This window comes from Acanthaster planci, linkage group LG16 (assembly GCF_054643075.1).
Source record: "Acanthaster planci isolate LZ-2023a linkage group LG16, COTS_SCS, whole genome shotgun sequence".
Classification (NCBI taxonomy): Eukaryota; Metazoa; Echinodermata; class Asteroidea; order Valvatida; family Acanthasteridae; genus Acanthaster; species Acanthaster planci.
Genome location: NC_141792.1, coordinates 5,497,004 through 5,523,637, shown reverse-complemented (window position 1 = coordinate 5,523,637; position 26,634 = coordinate 5,497,004). Strand labels below are relative to the sequence as shown.

The following is a 26,634-nucleotide window of genomic DNA, read 5'->3' as shown; positions in this document are numbered from 1 at the left end:
GAAGAATTCAGCACCCCAGTTGACTAAAAGTAACTGACCTAACTGATCAAATAAAAACGTTAACAGATCAACATTTACGTTTAGGAACAATACCAGTCAAAGCATCGGATAAAGAGGAAGATAACCCGATAATTTATCTGATATTTTTATCCCGAGAGAAAATAGACGTCATGTCAGAAGCTCGCCGTCTCGCTTTGGCATTTATTTGCGAAGGGTTTTTAGGTGCAAACATTGAAGAAAGAACGAGGACCATTAGAGCTGCTCTGTTCAGTGATAGAGACGCTCTTTTTGTTCTGTCTTCTGGTTCTAACGCGCTTGCGTTTTCCGATCTAAATGTACTTATTTCCAATAATTTTAAGACTCCCAAAACTTAATGTTCACTGGTAACTGCTGTCTAGTAACAATCTATCATTGGTCTTAAGAGATTGGCAAAACTGAAGCTACCCAAGCGACATATGCAAAGGTGCAGTAAGAGTTGCGAAAAGGAGAAAAAATAAAGGTGCAAAACAAGTGAAACACCTTTAAAAAATTGGATAGTCTTTTTGGAATGTTTTGAGTTTAGATGGGTTATTTTAATTGAGTGATTCATTATTTAAAGTCTCCAAACAAACTGAAATATTTGCTTTATCATGAAGCCGGTAAAGCATACGTGAATGTGGCTATTCTTCAACACACTGGTAAGTTCCTATTCGATCACACGTGAATTTGACCTTCTAAATCCGAAACAGGCGACGGGATCAGGCAATCTTTCTACGAAAAAAATTTTAGCTTGATAATGACAATATTAAAAAATTACATTAACTCTTGAACTACAGGAAGAACCAAACAAAGTCTCCATAAAAAATGTAGTTCGTAAATGCAAAAATTGTACTTTGAAGTGCATTTTTTAGGCACAGAAAGGGTCTATGTGCAATAGCATAGTGACGTCACAGTCACGGACGAATCATATCTTCTCTCATGGTTTCAGGTAAAAAAAAACTAATTACAAATGCACATATTCAAACGGAATTGTCACGCGCGCCATTAATCATGATCATTCGTGCTAAGGAGTTGGATCGTGCAGAAGTGGCTAAAATGAACTGCTCGAAGATAGAGTTGACATTCTCATCAAGCGCTCGAAGTGCGACCACTGCCAAGTCCAGCGTAGCTGGTGAATCTTCGTCACACACTCAAGCCAAATAATCAGAGATGAGTCCCGTAAACATGGTATTGCGAAGACCATGTCATGAGGCTCTGTCGAGTTTAGCAAGAGTAGACTTGGCAAAACACTTGCCCTCATCTTTGAATGGAAACTTACCTGTACACTAGTGAGCGTTGGAAGAAAGTGTATCTTTAGCCTCAGTTGGCATCTCAGAGACGGCGAGGAAGTTGTCAAAGTCTCCCTTGTAAATTGGAAAAAAGTCAATGCTCGGGGGGGGTATGGATGCCATTGTTTCGCACCAGCAAGAACTTTAAACATCTCGACGCATGACCGGTCAAGTGGAAGTTCTGGCAAAATCGGCGTTGATGCCTCCAACCTAGTGGGGTGGTGCTTGAAGGAAGCATGTGAAGAGGCATCTGCCATAGATCGATTAGAAGGCAACCCCAATTTGTGGATCATATCTTTCTGAAGAAGACGGAGCTGTGCCTCAGGAGGTTTAAGACTGGCTGCGGAAGAGATATCCTCATCTTCAAAAGATGTATCTCATTCCATCTGGAGTTGATCACAGGAAGGAGGAACGTCATCATGTCTTGTTGAATGGCCAGGAGCTAGAGCAGGAAGTGAGCTGTAGTCTGCTTTGGAACCTGGGTAAGTCGAAGGGACGAAACTGTCAAAGGAAGATCGGATCATCGATGAATGCAGGTTCGGTTGTAGATGCGGATACGGATCACATTCTGCAAGCAAGGAGCCGTCGCCAAGGGAACAGGATAGGGCTCTAGGTGGCTGGCTATAGCTTCTCTGAGAGCATGCGGACCGCTGACATGATGTCAGCCGAAGCACTGTCCATCTGTAAGGAGTGAGACTTCTTACGCTTGGACCCCGTAGAAGAAGATGAAGAATGCTTGCACTTTTTGAGTGTGGGAGAACTAGTTGTAGAGCCAGCAGTCGAGGCTTGGTTAGCTGGGGTGTCAGAGGCTTGCTCAGGCTGCAGTGAGGATACAGCAGGGGAGGCTGATGAACCACAGGGCTAGAAGCAGCCTTCTCAGAAAGGCCCAGAAGGTAGCCAGGAGATGGGATGATGTACGGAAATCAAAAGCCCCAATGGTGAGGGAGGCCGGTGTGCCCACATGGCCGGGATTGTCTCTGCAGGGACCACTCCAGAGAGCAGCGTTATGTTAGCCCATGGAGAGTCAGCGTCTTTGTCACAGCCTGGTGCCCTGGCTGAAAGGGCATTTGAAGACAATGGCACAGGGGCGATGCGGCCGTGTAGACAGCAATGGTGGCATGGGGCTGTTCCGATGCGTGGTCTTGTGAGCCATGCTGATGTCGAGTGTTGCCCATGGTAGGTGTTGACAAGAGCTTGTTGTTGACCGACGTCACCCGTTCGGATTGCTTGGGAACTGGGATGCAGAAGTGTTGCGCCCAGACCCAGCTAGTGGGGAAATTTCGACCTCGAGTGCAGCGCCACTCTGCACTATCGCCGACTGCGATGCTTTGGCATTACGTTGGGGAACTGAGAGTTCAGATATCGCATGCCCTGCAGCTCAGACCCTTGAAGCGTGGCATGGGCTAACCCTGAAGTGAACCAAAGATGGTATTGCCAGCAGGGATTAGCTGCGGATTCACAAGTATTGCATGGAATGCCACTCGATCCTCTGCAGAGTCTATAGAGGAATGTAGGGTCGCGGAATTTGGAACACTCACACTTCCTAGCGAGCCCCAACAAACCGAGGGTCGCCCCATTGACCCTATATAAACACCAAAGAAAGATGGGGACCGCCGTATTGGATCGCTTGCACTGCCTCGTGGAACCCCCAACAATCCCAGGGTTGCCTTGCTGACCATATGTATCGCTTAGTAGTATAATAGCGTAGAGTCAACAATCTATAGAATGCACACACATAAGACGAGAAAAATACCACCGCAACAAGAAAATACACAACTTAACTCAGAAAAATTGAACGTACATTTATTACAATATGTTACGGTTTGATCAGAATATCACAAGGGTGTAAAAGCGACAAGGAAACTCGGTAAACTTGAGGATGTCTGAAAAACACTTCTGTATAGAATCACGTTAAGGAGAAGACGGCCAAACATGGTGGCCATTCCGCTATGCATCATGGGACTAGAGGGCACACTACGGTTGATAAGAAGTTTTAGCGAATTTGGATATTTAGGGACTGTTTGGGGTAGGTTGAAAGCAGAAGACTAAGGTTTTTCTTTAAAATAAACACAAACCTGAAACAAGCCCAACCTCACTAAATTAACCACACAGATCTCAAGCAAAGTCTGTTTAGATTGGGTCCGAATACTCTGGATCATGTTTGCACAACATGCACTTTGACAATCACACCAACTTTGTCTAATTTCCGGAGCAGTTCTTAATTCAGGACGTACCATTTGGTTGGTTGCCACACTGGCAACTATGTATGTCTCTGTGCCAGCATCAGCATTTGGTGGTAAGAGCGGATCACTGGTTTGTGGTATATACATATAATGCCAAGGATAACCCCCAAAACACACATCATGCTGTAAGCAAGATACTTCCAAGAGAATAGGAGGTCGCTCTGCAACGTTAAATAATCCATGAGATGTGACGTTAAATAAACAGCAAAAGCAAAGTTACACTGCCCTAATAATTTTGTGGCTCCAGTTGAGTCATTTTCAAGGAAGTGACTTGAGTCAGACCAGGAAGGCCGAGTTGTGTCAAGTTGAGTTAATTCATGGTCTCTGGTCAAGTTGCGTCAATTAAAGGCAACTATCACACTTGAACACCCTCTAATAAATTAATCTCAAAAGAGACGAATAGGTTGGGATTCGTACTACTTAATATCTGTCGGAAGAATGAAACAAGGAACACAAACAAGGAACTAGTTTATTGATGAAGATCCAATGAGTAGAAAATATGTAACCAAGACAGAGCCTCTTCTAGACATTTCTACCAAATATCTACATGTACAACAAATTGGTTTTGTCTCTGGTTTTGCTTCAGGTCTTGGACTATCAGTACACTGACATCAGTACCATATTGGAACCTTAAACTGTTTCACATCATAAATATCATCTCATTTTGTAAAAGCAGAATACAAGAAATGGTCCAAAGGCAGGGCATGGACTCAAACTAAGAATTGGTAATTTCATTTACAGGTGACTGGTTTTGTTCACGCTGGATTAACTTGTTATGATAGTGAAAAGAACTCAATTTGCTTACCATCAAAATCAACTTTTTGACATGAGGTAAAATGGGAAAAAATGCAGTACAGGTTATCTAAACTTTGGGAAAGTGTTTTGTAAGTATGGGCCAGCAGGTTATGATGTAAAATTCATTATCAACATACATGTACATGGACATTTTTTTTTCTTTTTTTAACAGTTGTAAGTATATTAAACCAAAACATTTTGTGCCCCTTGTCCCTTTCTTCCATTATTTTCTAGTACACCTAATCAAAAAATAAAATGTGAAGCACAAACTTATTTTTCGATCCCAGAGTACCTGTTATATGTATATTAGTAGGTATTCCTGTTGGATACGATCCCACAACACCTGATGTCACTGATGATGAACTTCCTACCAGCACTGTAGGGGCAACTTCTCCCAGTTGCAACGAGAATCTTGTATTCTGTGTCAACACAGAGGCAAGATATTTTTACACCAAGCTTCTATAAACAATAAGTATTTCCTTTTTCACTGAGAAGAGATCTGTATCAAAGAAAAATCATATTTTCATTTTTCCATCAGTTAAAAAAACAACCCAGTTCAGATTGTTGTTATATGCACGTATGTACACATACACAGGTACTTTAGAATCACCATCTAGACAGTTTAAAATAATTTTATGAAATGACCCTATGCATTGGTAGCCCTTAGATATAAACAAGCATATTAATATGAAGAGTTTTACCTTTCACAAACTTGACTTAACAATATTCACAGAGTATTCAGCACTATGCTTTTTGAGAATTTGTGAACAGAAATATTCATAAGCTTTAATATTTAACTAAGGCTCTAACCCGCTAAAGATACCGATACTTCTTACCTGCACGCACCATTTGACTGTCCAATTTGGCAGGAGAATTCCGCAAAGCAGTACATACTACAATTAATCACGCTTTAATGGGACATGTGATGTTGAAATGCAAATTTAGGGAGCGTCTCAAAAGTCGGAACGCTTGGAACGTTCCTTTTGGGAACAGGGGATGTTCCCGATGGGAACAATGACTTTCCCACTTGGAACAAGCCTTGTTCCAGTTTGGAACATGCGCCGTTCCCAAACAGAACCTTCCATTTTTGGGAACACTAATATCAGGGAATGTGTGTGTTCCTTTTCGGAACGCTGTCAACGAGTGCTGAGCACACAAGTCTTGTTTTTTCCATTTGCAGTCCTTAATGCTTTTGCCTTCGTACGGGGTATTCTCCGTAAGTAAACTTACAGTGTCCTTGTTTATGTCGAAGCAAGACTTTTGCCCTGATACCATACTAATTAAAGTTCAGTAAATCTTGGGATATTATATGTGCAAACATTTCCAAAAATATATCTTCAAATTTGAATCAAACCGCAGGTACTGCAGTACTACACACGATTCACTAGACTGGAGCATTTGATGCTGACGGAATCATTATTAAATCATTATTAAGGCAAGCTTCCTTGTTCCCAGACTTGACAATTATTCGTTGACGGAATACTTTGCATTTTTTCCAGATTACATTGCAAAAGAAAAACTACACTGAACCTAATACTGCTTTTGTATTCAGCACCGCAAGCATCACACTTCAGTAAAAATTACACATTCTAAGAAACTAGAGAAATTGTCATTTGATAACAAATCTGCTCTGTGGAACACTACCATTCCCTGGTAGAGCACACAGAGAACACAGTGGGAACCCTACTGTTCCATAATGGAGTAGTATAGCAACTTTTCCCCTGTATACCTACCCGACCCCTCCTCACCCCTTTCTCGGGCCCTCTCCCACCTCGGAAAAAATGAAAAGAGGTTCTCACTCTCGTATAAAAATCTTTGTTGCATACTTTGGATATCTGGGAGACTTGGTGGCTTGAGGGAAAAGAAAAAAACACCCTTCTAAAATGGACAATGGGGTTTGAGAAAAATAAAAAAAAATTTTACTTAATTATATAAAAATATGAACATGAACAGAGATAATCAAACCAGATCACAACAGCGTCCTGTATTATCAGGCTTTAATCGAATTAAAAAATCATTTTTATCCGACTTTGTCAAGTGACACAACATATTATTACCTCCAACTCACCATCGCCAAAATACAAAACCAGAGCTCGTATATGCAATCCAAGAGAGCCAGCGTTCATTCAGAAACCTACAGCGCAAAAAGTATCGTCAGCTCTTACAGGTAGTGCAAGATAACGACATACCCTTTACTGCCACTGATGCAAATGGTAACATCTTGTGGAAAGATCTCATTGATGCGATTAAAGCCTTTACCCGCCCAGAAGTGATTGCAGAGGCAGACATCCAAAAGGTCCGATGCTTTCAAGGTAACTACAGAAATTGGGAATTGAAGCTTAGTTTCTTTGCAGACAACTTTTTACACTTTTTTGATTTTTACAAAAGTTACAACAAAAAGAAAGCATTGGATGAATTTTGCGAGATAAGAACATACAAGTTGCAAACCGCGATCAAGGTTCAGTTTAATAGACAGGCCTGAAGCGGAAACCAAAGTTGGTGTTTTTACGTTTATGAGTAAAAATATCACGGTGTTTACCAAACGAGAGGTCAAAAATGCTTTAGAAAAACAAAGAGAAAAACAAATGGAAGATGTCAAAGCTCATACCAACGAGGCTCTGGCTGGGTGTTTGATAAAGTTATCATGCTTTATATCAACATGGCACGCTTTAATCCAGTAGGAGCATCTTACATTCCACTTCCTAAAGAATTGGCAGTTAAAACTGCAATCATTAACATTCAAAACAAAAAAGATCAACAGTGCATACGCTGGGCAATAAGAGCTGCCAAGGGTCTCTATAGTGACAACGTTAAAAATCAACTCGAAAGCAATCCAGATTATAAAATAAACAACGAAAGGACTTCAATGTGTACAACAGCAGATGGTTTAAATTTCACAAACATGGACTTTCCTATGCCACTTCCGCAGATTTCACACATTGAAGCTCAAAACAACTTGGTGTTAAACGTTTTTGGTTACACCAGAAAAGACGGTGTGTTTATACTTCACAAGACCGAAGCTGTAGGTAAACGCATCAACTTACTTTATTTTAACCAAGGTGAAAAAGCCCATTTTTGTTGGATTAAAAATTTCTCTGGGTTGATGGGCAGTGTTAACAATCACAATGGTCAGAAATATTATTGCTTAGATTGTATGTGTCACTTTCAAACACAACAAAGATGAGACAACCACAAAGAAGACTGTCAAGGTATAAACGCAGCACATTCCAAAGTTGTACTCCCTGAAAAAGGCAAAAACATTCTCAAATTTGAAAATGCCCTGTTTGTTATCTCTGAGTATTTTTAATCTGTTTTAGAAACTCTCGCACCCGCACAAGCCAACATGATTAGAATGCAACATCACAAGCTGTGCAGCTACTCTTATGCTGTCGTAGGTTGCGACGGGGTATGTATGAGTCACAAAACAAACCGATGCAGCCACTCATTTTGTAAAATCGCTATCTAGAGAAACGAAAACAATTAACGAAACGTTGGCCGATCCAAAGCCTCTCGTTTGGTTGCCTGAGCTACAGAAACACCATGACAAATGCAACAAATGTTGGATCTGTGAAAAAGTGTATCTATCCAACCAAAGAATCGCAGTGTCAATGTCCTATCCCAGCCGAGCCAAAAGCCGAATCCCAAAAGATAGATTTTAGTTTCAAAAACGACCGCTGCTACACCTACTACATCTGTATGAGTTATAAGAGACCCATCAACAAGTTTAGAAAAGTCCACGATTACTGTCACGTCACGGGTAAGTACAGGGGGCCAGTGCATGCCAACTGTAATCTCAAACTCCGAGTCGTACTTAAGCAAACACCCATTCAAACATGCTCATTTAATCATGCAGGGTGCCCGTGCGTTAAACAGAAAACAAATTAAAGTCATCGCTAAAAACACCGAGAATTACATCACATCTGATTTTGCGAAGAATTTCTTCAAACTGATGAACAACTCGGTCTTTGGCAAAACGATGGACAACGTGAGAGACCGAATCAATGGACACCTGCTTAGAGACTTACAGGACGCCGAACAGTACAAAAAGTTGGTTTCTAAACCTCACTACAAATCGACCATGCCATTCCCAGAGTGCAATCTCTCAGTCATCGAGTTTATTGCGTGTAAGTGTGGTTGATTTGTCTATAACGTTAATGTATGATTTCTATTACAATACGTTGAAAGCAGACTTTGGCAACGACATTTGTCTTTTGTATACTGACACCGACAGCTTACTCCTTCAAACCAGTGACTTCAATCGAGATCTGCAACAAATAAGTGACCTATTCCATTTTTCTAACTACCCGCCCACACATGCGCTTTACGACCCTAAAAACAAAGAAATCACTGGCAAAATGAAAGACGAATTTGGTGGCCGACTGGTGAAAGAAGTCGTTTGCATACGTCCTGAAATGTATTCGATTTCAACGGAAGATCAAAATTTGAAGATTGCCAAAGGGGTAACTAAAGTCGTGATTAAAAAGAAAGTGCGTCACGAAACTTATAAACGGTGTTTGTTTGAAGCAGTTCAAACCTTTCTCAAGCAGCAGTTGATAAGATTAGGCAATCATCAAATTTTCACGATTAGTCAAAACAAACTGAGTCTTTCACCTTTAGACACAAAGCGTTACCTGTTTAAAACGAATGGCATTGACACATTGGCTTACGGTCATTATAAAACAACTATAAAAGGATTTAAAGCTACTGACCTTTTTAAAGCCAAACAAACTTTAAAAGCAGAACCCGGTTCTAGGTTTGAAGAAATCAAGTCAAAAGAACTATGTGATGCACTCATTTACGAATGGGTATATACATGTACCTCCGATTGCAAAAATAAAGAAAAAAGTCAACTTGATTTTTACGCAACTAAACTTAACAGTGTTAAACTTAACAATGGAAAACAGCAAAATTATGACACCTTTGCCTGCTCCTTAGGTGGTAATGCAGTGTCCTCTAGCACCAGTTGAAGCTCTTCTCTGACAAAAGAACGCTTGGGACCCCAAGTAAATAATATAAAGTAGGACCCGTTTTCATCTTTTTACCGTTAACCCGCTTAAACTGACTCATGCACTTTTCCACTTGATAAATGTAGACGCTCCAAACAGCATTGGTCGCTCTTTTAACGGTACCGCCTTCCTGTTCACCGGGGTAATATAGGTACCGCACGACAGCGTCCGAAGGTAGTTCTATCTCTCTTCTTTTGGGGACGGGAACAGATGGCTTTTGTTTTACTAGGTCTTGTTTGATAGCTTCCTCGGGCACTTTGTCGATTAACCTAGTCTTTTCTTCATTAAGCGCTTTTATAACCTGGGGCAATCTTGTGATCCATTCTACATTGCATTCACCAACATGTAACATTTCTTGCGAGTATTGATGTCCAGATATCGTTCGGCTAAAGTTCTGTTAAATCTTTCTACTATTCCCTGAGATCGATGAACACCAGGTTCACCCACTTGAATTTCAACATTATTTTTTACAAACGAGCATTTTCTTAAACTCGCCAATCCCGAGTCTACCATCGCAAATTTAGGCCAAGTCAACAGAGATCCTTTATAAATCCATTTTATTGCTTCTAACACTTGTTCAGCTGTTTTACTCATTAAAAGTTCTGCTTCTTTATATCTCAAGCCACGTCGACCACAATTAATGCGTACTTGTACATTTTTCTTTTAACTCGGTCCCAAGGTAAATACAACACATCCATCTGATGTGTGTAGTTGGGTTCTACCAATTCTTTTTTTAAAGTAGTTGGCCTGGGTATATATCCAATATCCAGGAGCTGGTAAATAAATTTGCCAAATAGCTTGTTTCTTTAACCAACTTCTTACCGTGCTTTTATCTGTGCCCGTCTTTTTATGCAACTACTCTATGGCACTTTCGCCTTTCCAATAGCCTTGCAGACTATAAAACAATTTTGAAAATTCTTTCTCCATTTTAAATAAAGTTAAACATACCGATACACCAAAAAACCAACTAACGCAGTTCCTCCTAGAATCCACACAAGCTCTCTGACTTTCTGATCTTCCGAAAGCACATACAAATCTGACAACTTGGACTTGGCGGCAAAGGCAACACGTGTTTACCAGTCAATTCTGAATAAGCATGCAATGCTTCGTCTACGTCAGTAAACTCGCATTGACTCGCACGTTCTTGCCTTATGCGTTCATTTAAAAAGTCCAACAGATGAACACGATTTTGTTCTGAGGTCTGTTTGGCTTGCGCCAGTTGTTCCAACGCAAGGTCATGTCGCTTTCGTTCTTCATCTACTCGTTTTTGAGACAAACTGCTAAATAGAAAATTGGACCCAGTAAATGCCACCGCATTGACTATAGCTCCTCCTACAATCATTAAAGCAGTCGCCATTTTATTTTATAAACGTTTTAGTTTAAATGGAGCAAGAACTTTTAGAGATCAAAGACCAGTTAGGGGCAGCATCCAAATTCAGTTACTCGGCGCGCCAAGGTGCAAGGCGGCGACTTTGTGGCGGATTATTATTCCCTTGGACGATCTAGGTGAGCGCGGCGTGGTGCGGCGGTCTAGCTCAGGCCATAGCTTATTAAGGATAAGCTATTGTGTTGGTGGCATTATGTTAATAAAGTGAACAGCACATACGCAGCGAGCTTTGAAGATTAGTTGTCGGTGTGACTCAACCGCCTAAAAAGATTACCTCATTTACTGTCACTCAACAATAAATGCCACTGACCTGACATTGGGTTTTTGGGGGAACAGGGAAAGTTCAGTGGCTGTGCTTTGCAATGTGCTCCATCTTTCTTGTCAGCGTTGTCCCCCCTTTTAAAAATACAATGTATGTTTACCTTGTGTTCCTGACATCAACCTGGCATTCGGAAAAGTTTTACGTACCTGTATTACAGTGCTGCCCATTTTCTGTTGCTGCTGGGGAATCTCAGGCTTTAGTCTGGCTCGCAGTCCCTATTCTGTGCAATGTATGTGTTCGTATCGGGGCGGGATCTAAACATGTCAGTTGCATACATGTAGCGAGCTATACGTGATTTCTCCACTCCAATGCACCCTGACATCAACTAGGACTTTTGTGTGATTTTCCAACATACTCCACTGCTATTTTTTGCGCTTCTAAAGTGTCTTTATTTCGCTGAATATAAATTTGTTTTTAAAACACATAAAATAGATGCATTAAAATTAAATCATGAATTGCATTTCCATGGATAACGAGTCAGTTTGCTTTTCTTCCGGGCAATTCGACCCAATACCTGTACCCACTGGGAGGTTATTCTGTGCATTCGACAACCTCCTTATTGCTTAGAACACACAGGGCCAATTTGAGAGAGTCAAAAATAGTTGACTCCAGTTTAGACGAGCAAAATTTGCAAGTCCCGACTGAATTGTGCTCATTCCTGTGAGGGAAAATGTGTAATACGAGCTCGGATGTTAAGAGATTTATGTGCTTGATCATCGGATTCAAGTTTGCATGGCAACGTAAGAACCGGACAAACAACTGTCTGTGAGATACTTTATACGCAGGGCTGTGCGTCGTTAGCCCTGCGTATATGCATGTTTTCCACTTCCCACCAAAATTGGCCTATCAACGCTTAGGCAATCCCGGTCATGTGCACATTAACCTATGAGTGCTTTATAAGCCGATATCCTAGGCTGAAGACACAGGCTCCACGTAGATATCGCGTGTTCCAGCAAGTTCCCAGGCTCCTCTCTTACATGTATCTTGGCAGTGTGCCCAGGTCCATTTTTACATCAATGACTGTTCACTGAGCCTACTAGATTCCAGTATTAAAAGCATCAAACACGGAACCAGAACTAACATGGTTGCTTTATTTCTTGTACAGGGGCATTTTGTGTTTTATTTTCACCATAGTTTTGAGGCATGCATCTTACTGTTTGTCACCAATGGGCAAGGTTTCATTAAGAAAATTATTTTATTGATCTGATCTAAAAAACATTAGCATGCTGCGTTGATTGTATGTTTAGACAGCATGTGTATGAAGTGTGCTCAGCCATGACATCATTGTTATTCATGTTCCCCACCAGCGCTGCATGAGGCTGCAGTGCGGCGCCGTGCAGCGCCGTGCAGTGCATTGAAGCGGATCGCGGCGCGCCGATAAAAGTATCTTGGAGAAATGTGAGCTGACGAAAGCAACATCAAAGGCATGCTTGGTGATATGCGAGCCGACATAGACCACAATGGTGACATGCTTTTAGAGATCAAAGACCAGTTAGCAGAAATACGAGCTGATGAAACTAACATCTAGGGTATGCTGGGTGACATGCGAGCCGATGTAGATCACACTGGTAACATGCTAGCAGAAATGACAGTCGAAACGTTCCACAAGAGAGATCAATTTACAAAATGCAAAGACATGTTTTTTTGTGGCCGGTGTATCGTTGATTGTGTTATCATTTATATTCAGGATTTTGAAATAACTGTTAAATTATAAACTCTTAAATTATAAAACAGTTTATAATAAAAAGATATGGCTGGCCAATATACAAAGAAATAAACCCAAGCTGCCAACTCAAAGTGCCTTGAGCTTTCAAAGGCAAAAGATGCGAAGTCACCATTATGCACAATCCGAGGACCACAGCAGCCGGTCACACACCAAACGTCAAGTTTCCGGCATTCGGAATAGACGATGTTGCTGTGCATGGTTTGCGAAGTTGGCTTTCAAGTTGGATCTAGATGGAGCATCAGGTGACAATAGAACTGTGTATAACAATGTCCAAGTAATCTAATTACAGAACTCAAAGTCAGTTTGCAAAATCGTGAGTTATCGCGATGCAGATGTCTTTCACTTTTTAAAGACAACTGGTTGCCCACGACAGACTAAAAATATAGCTTACTTGTGGCCAAATTGAGATTAGGCGCAGCGGATGCCAGCAATGTCTCCAATGACGGTAAAGACAAGGCGATTGCAGACGCTTTTAAAAACCAGTACACAATTCCCATAGATGTGCCTCTATTGACGGACCACAGGCCTTTTTATCCATCAGGCTTGACAGAACCATTGACTTACCACTTGACGTTCAACAATCATGATAAAGTGGTCAAGTCAACGGACATGTCTGCGGAATATGCCATTTCAGATCTAACATTGGAGTACAAAGTCGTGACCAATCGCGATTTGGCTCAATCGTTGTGCTCCAAACACAAAGGCAATGTGTACTACCTGTTTGACAGGATCCATTCGTGGAAAAAGCAAGCGGTAAACAAGTCGTTGTGGAATATGAACACTGACCAAACGATTAAACACTTGAAAGGTGTTTTAATTTTGTTCAAAGATCCTACAGTTGAAAATCCGCAACGATTCTACAATCCGCATATCACGAAAAGCAAGGCCTGTTTGAATACCAACATTGGAATGAAATTTGCGAGTTCTTCGGCAATTCTGACACTGAATCTTGGCGAGTAGTGGTGAAAGATCTAAATTTGACCGGTGTTGACATGGCTGGTTATTTGAAAGATAAATATGGCCTGTGGCTGGACTTTAGGAGTTCTGATGATAATTTGGCCCACGGGTCTGGCAGGCCATTGGGAGGAGGAGGAGATATTTTTTGATTCAGATGGAATGGGAAGCTGAAACTGCCGGACGGCTTTACATGTATGTGTTCTTGGTAATGGATGCACAGTTGACAATAGAAAATTTAAAAGTCTAGTTTATTAAATCTCGTTTAAGATAAAATGAGCATGTATAACAATCCGTATTGTGCTCTTATAGTTGAAAAATGGGATCTTTCTAGATTTACTAGAAAGTGAATATCGGTTTGTATATGAAGCTATCGTAATCATATGTCCGACCGTTGCGAGTTTGCCTATTTATGGGGGGAGGTCTCTCCAGGATGCTCGGCCCAATGGAGAAAATATATAGCTTGGGCAAATCTTCCCAACATGGGGCACCGTATAGCAGGCCCCCCAATGCAAAGTGGTGGGCCTATGCAAAAAGAGAGAAAACACAGGCGTTGAGGCGGCAATGTCCACTGAAATTTAAACCGGAGAAACCCTGGTCCAAGAAAGCAGAAAGTCTGGCCAATGGTCGACTCCGCCGTGCAGGGGCAATGCTCCATGCCGTGGATCGCTTCTCCGGGCTACCCAGGGCCCTCGGGTGTGAAGTAGGTTGGAGGCCTTTGAGCCCGTTTATAATGCTTTTCAATAAGAGCATTACAATACTAAGTTACTGCGCAATTTATTTGGTGCACTATTTGTGACCTTGGGACCTTTCGAGATTACTGCTCAACACACTAACAGCGGATGAAAAAAGGTAGGTTAAGTTCAAACCCACCAATGTTCACACTCATTGCTTTTCCCAGGGAAAACATTAAACCCCAGGATTTTTTCCCCACCCCACGCAAGGGTAAATATTTGCAGGGGAAAAACTTTTCCCCTTGAATTTCTTTGGTAGTGTGAACGGATCATTGTATAATAAAACCAACATACCTCTTTGATAATTTGGTCCAAGTTGTACATCCTCACTCTGTTGTTTCTATGCATCACAATGAGCAACCCATCACTGATGTTTGCATTGCAAATGTCTGCACCAAATACCTGAAGCAATTAAGAAATGGACTTATGAACATAAATGAAGCCATCTTTTTGATACCACACCAGACAGAATATCATCATATCTGTGCTGTGGACTGATGATCACACTGTAAATATACTATGCTCAAGAATTGATATGCTAATAGAAGTTCAAATCATGGGTCACTTTCCACATGGTATGATCTTGAGCATATGCCGCGCAGCATTCATTACACATCTCCTGTCACTGGATTTTAGAGAGTTTGTTCAAAAGGTCACCGTTGTTTGACCATACACGGTCACTGCGGTTGTGCTCTGTTGCTAAAAATTCACACAAGCTAAGATAAATTAATGAAGCAACTCATGGATGCATGCTACTGTTATGTTGAAGCTTTGAATTATGCAAGACTGAACGTGGTCAACCTAGGCATTCCATGCGAAGTGCACAAACGCAGTGTGCAGATTTCAACAAAAGTATTATCAGAATGTGTACATGTATAAACGTGAATACTATGAAGTGGGTGTGCCAGAGGGAATTTCCCTTTTGGGGGTTTCTTTCTGCCCCAAACATCCATAATTGAAAGTGCTGAAGACATAGTGGTGGCGAATTTTTTCGCAGGTTGCGACAAATATCTGAAGAAGCTCTCCAACCACAGACAACTCTGAATACATGTACAAAGGTGATCTGCACAATGCCCTACAATTTAATTTCACTCAACACTGTAGAATCACAAAGCTGATATACATGTAGATCCCGGTAGACAGGCACCACTTATTACGACAGCTGTCAGGATGAGTTATCATTTCGTGTGCCTTTGGACTTTTGCCCACCCGTTACCCCAGAATCTGATCGTGTGCCTTTGGACTTTTGCCCACCCGTTACCCCAGAATCTGATCGTGTGCCTTTGGACTTTTGCCCACCCGTTACCCCAGAATCTGATCGTGTGCCTTTGGACTTTTGCCCACCCATTACCCCAGAATCTGATCGTGTGCCTTTGGACTTTTGCCCACCCATTATCCCAGAATCTGATCGTGTGCCTTCGGACTTTTGCCCACCCATTACCTCAGGATTTAGCTGAAAAGGTATGCCGTGCCAATATTTTGCTATTATTAGACCTTGCCGTAACATTGTAAGTGGAACCGACTGCAGGTCTGTGGCCAGGTGTTAATGGTTTACAAGCGAACATCAATGGCAAATACATGTAAGTCTTGTGTTACTGAGCAGACCCACTCAGAAATAGAGGGGAAACAGCTAGTTCCAATGTACAAATTTTATTTGGGTGTATGAAGTGTATTATTAAAAAATGAAAGTCAACAGGGTTAACAATGAATAACTGTCTGTTGGACTAATTGTTCATGCCCTACGTAAGCTGCTGGCTGCCAGAAATGTAATGGTTATCAGGAGAGGCAAAAGGGGAGATGATAACTCCAATCAAAGTTGGATTGAGAATTAACAACTCGCACATTTTTGCTCAACAAGAAAACTCTGAAAATGTCCAAAAGAATGTCCAGTAGGCGAAAAGAACAAAAGCGAGGATGCAACATATTCTAATTCCGTGCATAAAATCCAGGGTGGGCTGTGAGAACAAAAAGGTGTAAGGCCGCAAGAGGGCGCTAGCCAGAATTATTTATGCATGGCCGCATACCGCACACATGTTCTGCAAAAGTACAATACATGATGCAGTTGAAAGGAATGGAATCAATGTGACTCACTGACTGAACAAAGCAAAGGGAACCAGCGTCAGGTGAGAGGAGGGCGAACACTTGATCTGGTTACACTAGGATTATAATGGCAGTGTATTTTATTTTGCACCACAGACTTCACAAAAAAACATTCTGGTTCCGCCAGCAATGGATATTTGGGGCACTGAAAACAGTTGTCAGGCACAGACGGCTGACGAAATACCCTTGTATGTAAAAATGTACTTGAATGCTTGATGAAGTTTATTTATTTTATCCTGAAATATACAGCACGTAGTTTCATGTAACCAACTGAAAATCCCCACAAAGGTTGTACTCTGACACAAATTAAATAAGTTTAAAGTTTTGTAAGTGTAATAAGTATGCCTACAGTGTTTCAGAATAGATGTTGCAATCTACCAAATGGGACATTTACTGGACCTGTGACCTTGCAAAAAAGCCCTTATGAGACCTACAGTATGCATCTCTAAAGAAACATGCGTGTGAGCAGAAATTAACTGTAATGTTTTGTCAACTTTTCATTTAAAGTTTAACAATAGGCATTGTTGTCTCAAATCCTGATTTATTGTTACAAATTTTTGGAGTACATTTATTTGCTAATTACCCTGCAAATTTCCAGTTGTGGACATTTGAATCAAAACAGCATCTAATTTTCTTAAAGATCCATCACATTAGTAATTCACAATTGAATTTTCGGGAAATTTAGTTATATTTAAAGCACTATAGTAGGTACCGTAAAAGCTAAATAAAGATTGCTACTGATGTCAAAAGCATGAGTTGAAGTTCTCCTTCATATCAGACAAACTGAAAACAGAAGACATCAGGAGCATCCAATAGAAGCCTGTTTTGATGATGTCACACTGTTGCTCTGCAATTATACAAGTGGTTTATTATTTTGGGGCAAACACGCCTGCATGCATGAGCGCCGTGCTTACTCTCACTTAACTGTGAATTAAAACAGGTTGTCCAACCTGTGAGAGCATCTTGAAATTGTTTTTCGATCGACAATGTTAATCAACATTGGATCGTATGATAAAGTTGAACAGTCCTAATTTGAACCGGAGTAAGGTCCTGATAAATTTCAGGTAGATGGCAGTGGTCATTTGCCGAGAATGACATCTAACTTTATCTGGTTTTTTTTCTCTGTTCTTGTGCAATAAAACTCTATTACAACTCTAGGGGATGAGAGCCCTATTATGACATCATCAAATTGCTAGATTGTTTACCACCCTCGTCGACACTTTTTTTTACTCCGAGCATTCTCACAGTGGAACTGAACTCTAAAAATGATGATTTTTTTTAAATACATGTACCAAGAAACACTGCCACATTAGTCATGAGGTTTGGGTTTGACTAATTAGATAACCATTTTATGTCAAAGCAATGTGATTAATCTTCAAGACATGAAACTCCTAATGAAAAAGCTGTTGTTAAGCTGGGACTTTTTGTGAGCATGCAATCGCTGCACTTTCAATAGGCTGTTTCCTGTCAACAAATGCATTTGGAGTAATGCAGAAGGATTCAAGGAACATGATATTCAGCAAGAAATACGCCCTTTTCACAGGATGACAAAAAATCTCGCAAGGTTTGAGAAATTTTCTCATGCTTGGTAATCTTACAAAAGTGCCATCGTGTGAAAGGTCGCCAATGCTTGAGAGCGACAAGCATTCTCGGTGAATCCTTTGGAGGAGATATTTTGGAGGAGGTCCGGACCTACGACAAAATCTTCTGCTAATGGAAGATTTCTCAAGCAACCCATGAGAAACGGTTGTGTGAATGGACGCACTGTTTATTGTACAACGTCCCCTGTAATAACCTACACAGTGCGCTACTTAGTGACCTCCAGCCCATTTCAGGTATGTCCAGCGATCGTGGCACTGCTCACCGGTGCCATCGGGAATACCTCCTGCAACTTCCCACCACACCTGGCTACTGTGGACCATGACCATGCTAGGGTTGAGTGTTGAAAGCGCTTGAGCCATTAAGGCCACTAGTCATGGAGGAAACTGTTACAGTGGCTGCCATGGTCAGCCATAGCTTGGTATCTATTACTCACCATGAGCACATGGGACTGTACTCCTGCTGGAGACGAAATTGCTTATCTCATTTTTGCCAGCCGAGCCCAGGAAACTGGCGGGCTGTAAGCTTAACAGTTTTGACATACATGTACTTCAACAATGCAGGAGCATGCTGTGGATGTTTTCAGAGGTAAATGGTCAAAATGTACTGACTGCAGAGGCCCATTTGTCAACTGCGGTGATCTTTTCATTACGCATGGCCGAGGATTTACGAATAACCATTCTGTCGCCCTCAAAAACAAGTAAAACTTCCTCATCTTCTGCCCAAGCAACTGTGAATGCTGCCGGCTCTTGATAATGCACGGCCATATCTACAAAACTATTATTCAAAATCTTTTATTTAATGGCCAACGATACATATACATGTAAATGGTACCCTAAAGGGGTCACTACTGATGATATCAATGGGCCTACATCGAACCCATTGCTAAGTCGGAACCTTGAGTCTTGAGACAATGTAGTATCCTGCAGGCCTTGCTGAAGCTGGACTTATTGGGCTGGTGGAGAAGTACATGTGGCTTGGTGCCCTTTTTTACCCCTGTCCGTGTCCGCTAGGCATGAAAGTGGTGGAGCATTTCACTTCGGCTGAGGCACTGTTCAGCCATCTTGAATACCAACAAGTGGAATGATGCAGAGATACTTCCCATGTGTTGGAATGCAAAGCAATGACTGGAAGTCCCCACTTTCTTTCCAGAGGAGATGAATCTTAACCGGACGACAGGGAGATAGTTGGACAAAATAGCCTGAAAGATGCTCACAAAAGATGACATTTCCTTCTGTACAAGCAGTACTGTGCAGAGTGTTCAGTACTGAGTTTGAAGGTCCTCTAAGAAAACCCTGACTAGCTCCAGAAGGCCGAAACATTGCCTATCTCTGCAGAGGACAGGTCCACAAATTTGAAGAAAAATCTGACTGTAGCTATTGTTCCTTAATGGCTAAGACAAAAGTGACAACGCGGCAACTTTTCCTCCCCACCCAAATTTTTATCCTCAAAGAGAAAAGAACCAACCCAACTTCTCATTGGCTTCAGGCAAGGCCTTGCCAAGTATCAAAGCTAGAACAAAACTCTGATTGGATGGTTGCCCCTCCAAGCTGTCTTTGCCATTTGTCAACAATCTGCAGCTCCTGATTGGCTGTTTTCTGGATGAGAAGATCCCAATTTTGTCACAAATTTTCAATGGGTTTCCGTGTATAAAATGCCTCCTAATAAAAATATAGCCTATGTACCTGTACATGTAATACAAATGCGGTGTAACAGGAAGCTACTACCCATGGAAATGCTATCCCTTCTGTCAAACACCTAAAGTGAACGCAGGGTACAATCTATTGCCAAATTTGCTACTCATAAATATTTTATTCACGAAGTGATAAAATTTAATATGCTACGCATTGATCAATATAAATATAGCTCAGTAATGTATCGGCAAAGCATGGAAACTCAAAGAATGCAAGAGTATCAAGTAACATGTCCATTTGCTCTGACGCTAAGAAAAAGAAGGGCGATTATTATCACTGCTCAGCTATGTATTACGGTAGATAGATGGCATACTACAGATGATCAAATTGGTCTGGTGCAAGGGAAATATGCATATCTGTAGGTACACGTAGATGCTGTTTGGGTAAGATGAATGCCGCACGCACAAATAACACACCAATAATAATACTATCAAGTCAACAGTTTTGAACAACAAAATGTTGAACAAAATATGACTTTTCTCACCTGTTGGGTAACCGTAAGTTGTCCAATCACATCTAAAGGAAAGACACTGAGTAGCACAAAAGACTTCATTGGCCCTGTTGACGACTGTAATAAAGACAACACAATTAATTCAGATGCTATTTAAGTAACTGTTTCATTACACAGAGCCAGAGCTGTATATGGAGAAAGTAGTGATGGCTTCAGATATTGGAAACAAAATGGCTTTTCAGTATGTGTGCAGCAGCGCATGTGGCTATTATACAAACTGTCTATTCTGTGTGCACTGGCAAATACACCTGCCAGTTTGTTTTCATCAAGGGTATCATTTATGTCACAACTCTCTTTATGCACGTCAAAACAAACAAGGTCCATTTTGTGTCACAAAAACTAGCGGTAACTATGCAAAGCATTTGGCTTGGGTATTAAACTATATGCTCCCATTGAATTTTTAAATAAAAAAAGGCAAACGCATAAGGTAAACAAAGTAACATACATGTAGTTTGGAAATAACAGTCCTCAAAAGTTAGTAACGTCCTCTATATTTTATATAAATTGGAAAATATCTCCAAACATTGCCTAGTTCAGAAAAATGTACATGTACTTGTGGGAACAAGGTCCATTCTAATGAAAAAAAATAACCAGTTCTTCCTAAATACATGTACAAACGATGGTTCGAAGTAATGTACAAGTATGTTAAAAAATCTCTCTACCAGTACTGTATGAGTTCACTTGGATGAGGGCACATTACCAAGAAACATACCGTTCACCCAAAGATCTTGTATAAAAGTAAATACTTGGGACGATTTTAAAATCAAGGTAAATAATATGCGACCCTGATGTATACAGTCAACAAAATTAGTATTTAAGGTACCAGTAATCTCAACTTTACTGATATCCAATGCTCGCATTTGTACACGAACATGAAAGCAAGACTGTTATTTTTCAGACCAAGTTATGCATACAAATCATACACTTAGAATTTAGTACATGTATCAAATCACTGCCTGCTTTTGTAACAACTACAACTAGGAAACTGCTCTCTCAAGTGACATCAAAAGCGGACTGTAGTAAATTTTTTAACCAATTCAGGCCAGATGACATGTTAACATGCAGGTACAGTGTATTTTCTGTGCCAGATACTGTAGAAATTTCAAACATGTCACTGCAATTTCTGTATATATACATGTACCAGTGGATGACATCCACTAGTAAACCCATTCCCACATGTGATTCCTAAATATACATGTACATGTACCTGTGCATGAATATATTGTGTTTGTACACACAGGCTTGAACTAGCCTATGAAGGTTGAGCTACAGCCCTCACAGGGCTGTTCTCCACAGGCAGGCAATGTACATGTACAAAATATTGCTTCACAACACTCTCGAGGACGGTTAAAAAAGCAACAATGTAGTACAAATGTTATACAAGTCTTGAATAAATTACCACCTTTATTTGTTAAGCCCAATTACAATGTAAAACTAAAAAGTCAGTGTTTGGGCCAAAAATAATGCCATCTGTACATGGTTAATAATCAGGGCAAAATGCTTAGACCTACAAGTACTTCAACACTACATTCTGATAAATAAAGTTGGCGTATTAATTCACAGGGGCTGCATACATGGTGAATACACACTTACCAGTACATGTACAAATGCACATGCAGCATGCAATAAAAAAGTTTTCAACTCAAGGCATGTACATGTATCAGAAATTGCTGAATGAGTGTCAATATTACAGCTCATAATCCACTTGTGACACTAGTAGATGGAAGCGTTATGAGATAAATATGACACAGTGGTTTGCCTTTGCCTTTTATGAGTGTAACTTAATATGATATGCACATGTACATTTGTAATTGACGCATGAAAAGTAGTTTTCTTAAAAAATTATAGGAAAATTCATCAAATCTTTTTTTAAACCTAGAAATAGGACAGAACCTACATGTAACTGTAAGAAATATACCAAGCCCAAGAGGAATCCATTATCTCTGACCTGGTGCCTATTTCAAAGACTTTTTCATGCTGTTTTGCAATAAACCTGTTTAGATTTGTTTTTCAGTGATACATGTACTTTTTTAAACTAAACTATTGCAAGGTCCCTTTAAAGATTCTCCTCAAACACTGATACAGCTAAAATGTGGACCAAAACGACAAGTACACGTAAAAGTAAATGACAAATGCATTGGCTTTTTATGGAATTTTGAAATTATACGCACAAATAAATATTGACTTTATAAACATCAAATCAAAATACAGAGGCAGTCTTGCGTAACTTCCAGTCCTTACAGTGGGATTGTTTCTTCTTGTGTTACACTAACATACCTTAGATTGAGTAGAACATGCCACTGCTCTTTCTTGAAAAACATCCCAATTCAAATATATGAACTTCGAGAACCTGTATGCATCAAACAAAACACCACATAGACATGTACACTGTTAAAAGACGTTAACATCAACCTGTGAAATGCATTAGGAAGAATGCATAAATTTAATAAATGGTAAATGAACTTCACAATGACTTGTCGTCCGTCTGTCCTACAGGAGGTCCCTTTGACCTCTGCTCTGTGGACAGTAGGATTGTCTGGCCATTTGCAGGACATCCCTCAAGTAGCAGGAGGTAGAGGGAGACTACCAACATGCAGCTTTGCAGACGTCTGCAATGGAAACATCTCGAGAGTAAGACCAAGATGCAGATACTGCTCTTACATCATGAACCCTGATGTAGTGTTGATTATGTTCATCAGAGCTTGACAGCCAGACTGGATTAGCAAACCTAATGGCCGAAGCCGGCCAGTGGGCAATAGTGTACTGACACCGCTGAAAGGTGTGGTCTTATGATAGTGATAAGTAGTGGGGTTATCGTGCCTCTCATACTATTGTTTTAGTTTACCACTTCAGGACATGAACAGGGCACCAAAGTTTATCCGAATTGTCTCCAGGATGTAAGGAAACAGAAGGTGCAGAGACATCAGAAGGATCATGTGAGGGAGTCTGCTCCTTTGTCAGGAAGCGAATCGTAGGAACAAGGTGAACACCATGTGGCTCCCAACGTAGACGGCCTTCGGCAATTGGGAGAGCCTGTAGATCATTGTCTCCTCTGGAGGTAACCATTGTCATGAGAAAGGCCACCCTGATACTAGTATGCATAAGGGAGGCATAATTTGGGGCTCAAAGGAAGGACCTACATGTACAGTACACGTAAAAGCATCTAGAAAACCTAGCTTAGGTTTCAGACCAATTTCCCGACAAAGGGACACTGGATGAACATACCACGCAAAAGGTGATGGAGTGCATTGCAGAACATAACGAAATGCCAAATTCTGCTGTCATAAATCCAACAGGTGGGTAGATGATGTCCCTGTGTGACCATGCTAGAAAGTCCCATCGAAAGAGAGATCATTGAATAATACCCAACAAGTCAGAAGCAGATCACCAGGAGCCAGGTGAAAAAATCCCTGACCTTGGATAGTGGAGGATGTCCAGTCTGGCTTGGAGGACAAACAGATGGTGAACTAGAATCCTTGTTCGTCAGGGGAACCATGGCTGGCGCATCAGGAGTATCCAACAGTGATCTCACTCTATCTTGAAGAGGACTAGTGGCATTAACGGGATAGACAGAAAGGCATACCCAAGCATGCCCATCCAATCACACTGTAGGGCATCTGTGGCTCACACATGGAGGGAGAGAAACTCTCACGCAGAATACCGGAAATTGAGCGTTGCTTGAAGGAGCAAAGAGGCTGATGTGAGGCTGCTCTATCATCCTGAGGAGATTGCGTCTATCACTACAGTGTCGGACCCTGCCGTGTGGATTGTCTGTGGGTTGATTGCATGATTCCTTGTCCTTTCCGTTAATGTGGCTTGGTTGGCAGTGTGAAAGAAGAGGCAAGGAGGCCGCAAGACTTACTCAAAGACAGAGCCCCCATTATCATCCAGAACCTTACCATGACTGTAGTGAGGTCTGGACGGAAATGAGAACTCTCTATTCACATCCAAGGAATTTACCTCAATGAGAGAGAAAGAAATGAAATAGCTCAGAGACCAAGACAAAGATTTCATGTAAGCTAGATAAAGTTGGTTTCAGTCTTTATCAAGCAAGGAGTTCCAAACAGAAGGCTTGCTGAGTCGGATACATAAGTTGTCTTTAGCAGCAGTATATGACTCTAGAACATGCGGCAGGGAGTTGAAGACGTTGTCAAAATGAAGGTAAGTGTTGTCCTGTACCTGGCACGGCCTCTGGCACCCTGGCTGCAACAAAAGACTTTGATCATTTCCACACGTGCGTAAAATAAAAGGCCGGTGTAGAGGAGTCCGGTCGCGTGACGTATGCAAAATGAATAACTGAAAGAGCATCCAAAGGAGGTCACTCTGAGAAGAAAAGAACTCATTCTAGTACATGTTAACCTTGACAAAAGGAAACACTAATAATTTCCACTTACAGAAAGGATTCTGTGGACAAAAAAAAACACTTCAATATCCGGAATCATGCTAAGGCTTAACAACCGAAAGCAGTAGACTGACGGAGTACCCCTCTTTGTTTTGATCACGCTTGGTGTAACAGAACCTGAAAGTAAAAGGTCACGCAGCGAGCTTCTGGAACCCTAGTACGGTCCTCCTATGGGATGTTTACGTTGGGCCGTCCTATCACATTCGATAATTTTTGAAAGAATAATTCCTGACTGAAACCACCCTTTGAAACACTCATGTTGGAACTTGACCTTTGTCCTCCTCAAGTAATATTTAGGAAAAGTTACATTGAGATAAGTAAAAAACAAGTTTTATTAACGACCTTTCACTTCCGGCGATATCGTACCTACATGTATGTCTCCATGTTCATGCATGTTTGTTTTCACTGCCCGTGCTTACGTGAAAAGAAGATTGTACGATGTTGCAAAGATTTATCTGCCTGCAGTCAATGGGTTCCAGATGCCGTTAAGCTGACATCGAGCAGTGGTTGTCAACAAAGGTTAGATAAAAAATTAGAATCTTTTGTAATTGAAGTAGAATATTGCTTTAGTTATACTACTTATAAATTATAAGACTGTGTAAAATATTTTAATCTGTTTTTATATCAATTTTTACCAATGGACTACTATAAAAGTTCAAACCGTAAATATTCATCTGTGTATGAGACTGCCATCTCACACTGTTCTTCATGTATTTTAGATTTTCGGAAGTGATGGGTCAATATTTGGCAGGATATTTCTCTTTTAGGTCAGGTGATTTTTCAGTTTCTATAAATTGATATACTAGCAAATATTTTCCCAAACCCCTTTTCCGAGTTGGATTTTTCAAGAAGTAACTGAAAGGAAAAATTCTACAAATTCTAAAACTTTTGCACGTTAGTTTTCCTATCCAAGGGTTCCGGAAGCACGCCATCAGGGGTTAACTTTCAGGCTCCATTTGAAGAGACAGTCCAGGTCACCGTCACTACGAAGAAGTGGGCTCACAGTAGGCCTACTCTTGACAGACCTTGTAACAGTCACAGTCGACAAACTTTTGACACGCCCATATTGAAGTAAACACCCACCTGGACAGTGTGCATGGCATGGCAAGGCCGCCGTTGTACACTGTGGGAATAGATTTGCAAACTTTCTTCCGAAGGGCCCCTTGGGGAAACTCCAGATTACAGAGCGACAAGGGACGTGTAAAAATCCTAACAGCTTGAAGACTGCCAGCTTTGGATGCCTGGAGATGCGGACTGGGGAGACGTAGCGGTGGGTCTGCATCATGATGGCGAATCCACTGGGGCAGGGCTAAATATGATGGGAAGACTGCCCGGAAAACGTTATGCGCTCATTCCTGTCTGGCTGCCTGGTGACGTAGTCTTGATGCCAGTAGGTTTAGGCCTGTAGCAGTCATTAGGGGTCACAGGTTAGGCAAGGATTCACTTGCCCGTGGCCTGGGCGGGCCTACCGGTGGCAACGAGAGCTGCCCCAGAAGGCTGTGACAGAGACTCTGCGTTGGGTCCTGGGGTCGGTGTACTGATGGTGTGCTCACTGGGGCAGCGATCCATGAAGTTGGCCCAGAAAGTGCTACACTCTGGATTACATCTGGATGCCCATGCCACAGATACATGTATGTGGGACATCAGGGGGCATATGCATATAATGGTCGCCTGGATAACTGGGGTCATGGCTCATGTTCATCTGAGGAGCCTGATGGACTACCGTAATACATGAACAGTTGAAGACAGATAAGAAGAGTAATGATAATACAAGGTCATATTAACCACTTCCTGTCGGGGAGCCCGGTTTAGGGCACTGTGTGTTTATCGTGAGGCCGAGGGCTCCAAAATCGG

General features: G+C 41.3%; 1 protein-coding gene across 12 annotated transcripts in view; it reads right to left on the bottom strand.

The window, feature by feature from the left end:
- Positions 1-26,634, bottom strand: part of dcaf17 (DDB1 and CUL4 associated factor 17) — a 74,269-nt gene that overhangs the window by 29,634 nt on the left and 18,001 nt on the right. For 11 of the 12 annotated variants that reach the window (XR_015428076.1, XR_015428077.1, XR_015428078.1 and 8 more), the window contains 5 exons: positions 22,656-22,728; positions 20,352-20,435; positions 14,769-14,876; positions 4,638-4,764; positions 3,542-3,711 (listed from right to left, as the gene is read on the bottom strand). Coding sequence is in view for 8 of the 12 variants with exons in the window: in XM_087147531.1 (XP_087003657.1) it covers positions 3,542-3,711; positions 4,638-4,764; positions 14,769-14,876; positions 20,352-20,435; positions 22,656-22,728 (562 nt within the window). In the remaining 4 variants the exon portion in view is untranslated. The remainder of the gene's footprint in view (positions 1-3,541; positions 3,712-4,637; positions 4,765-14,768; positions 14,877-20,351; positions 20,436-22,655; positions 22,729-26,634) is intronic. The other variant, XM_087147534.1, reaches the window with a different exon arrangement.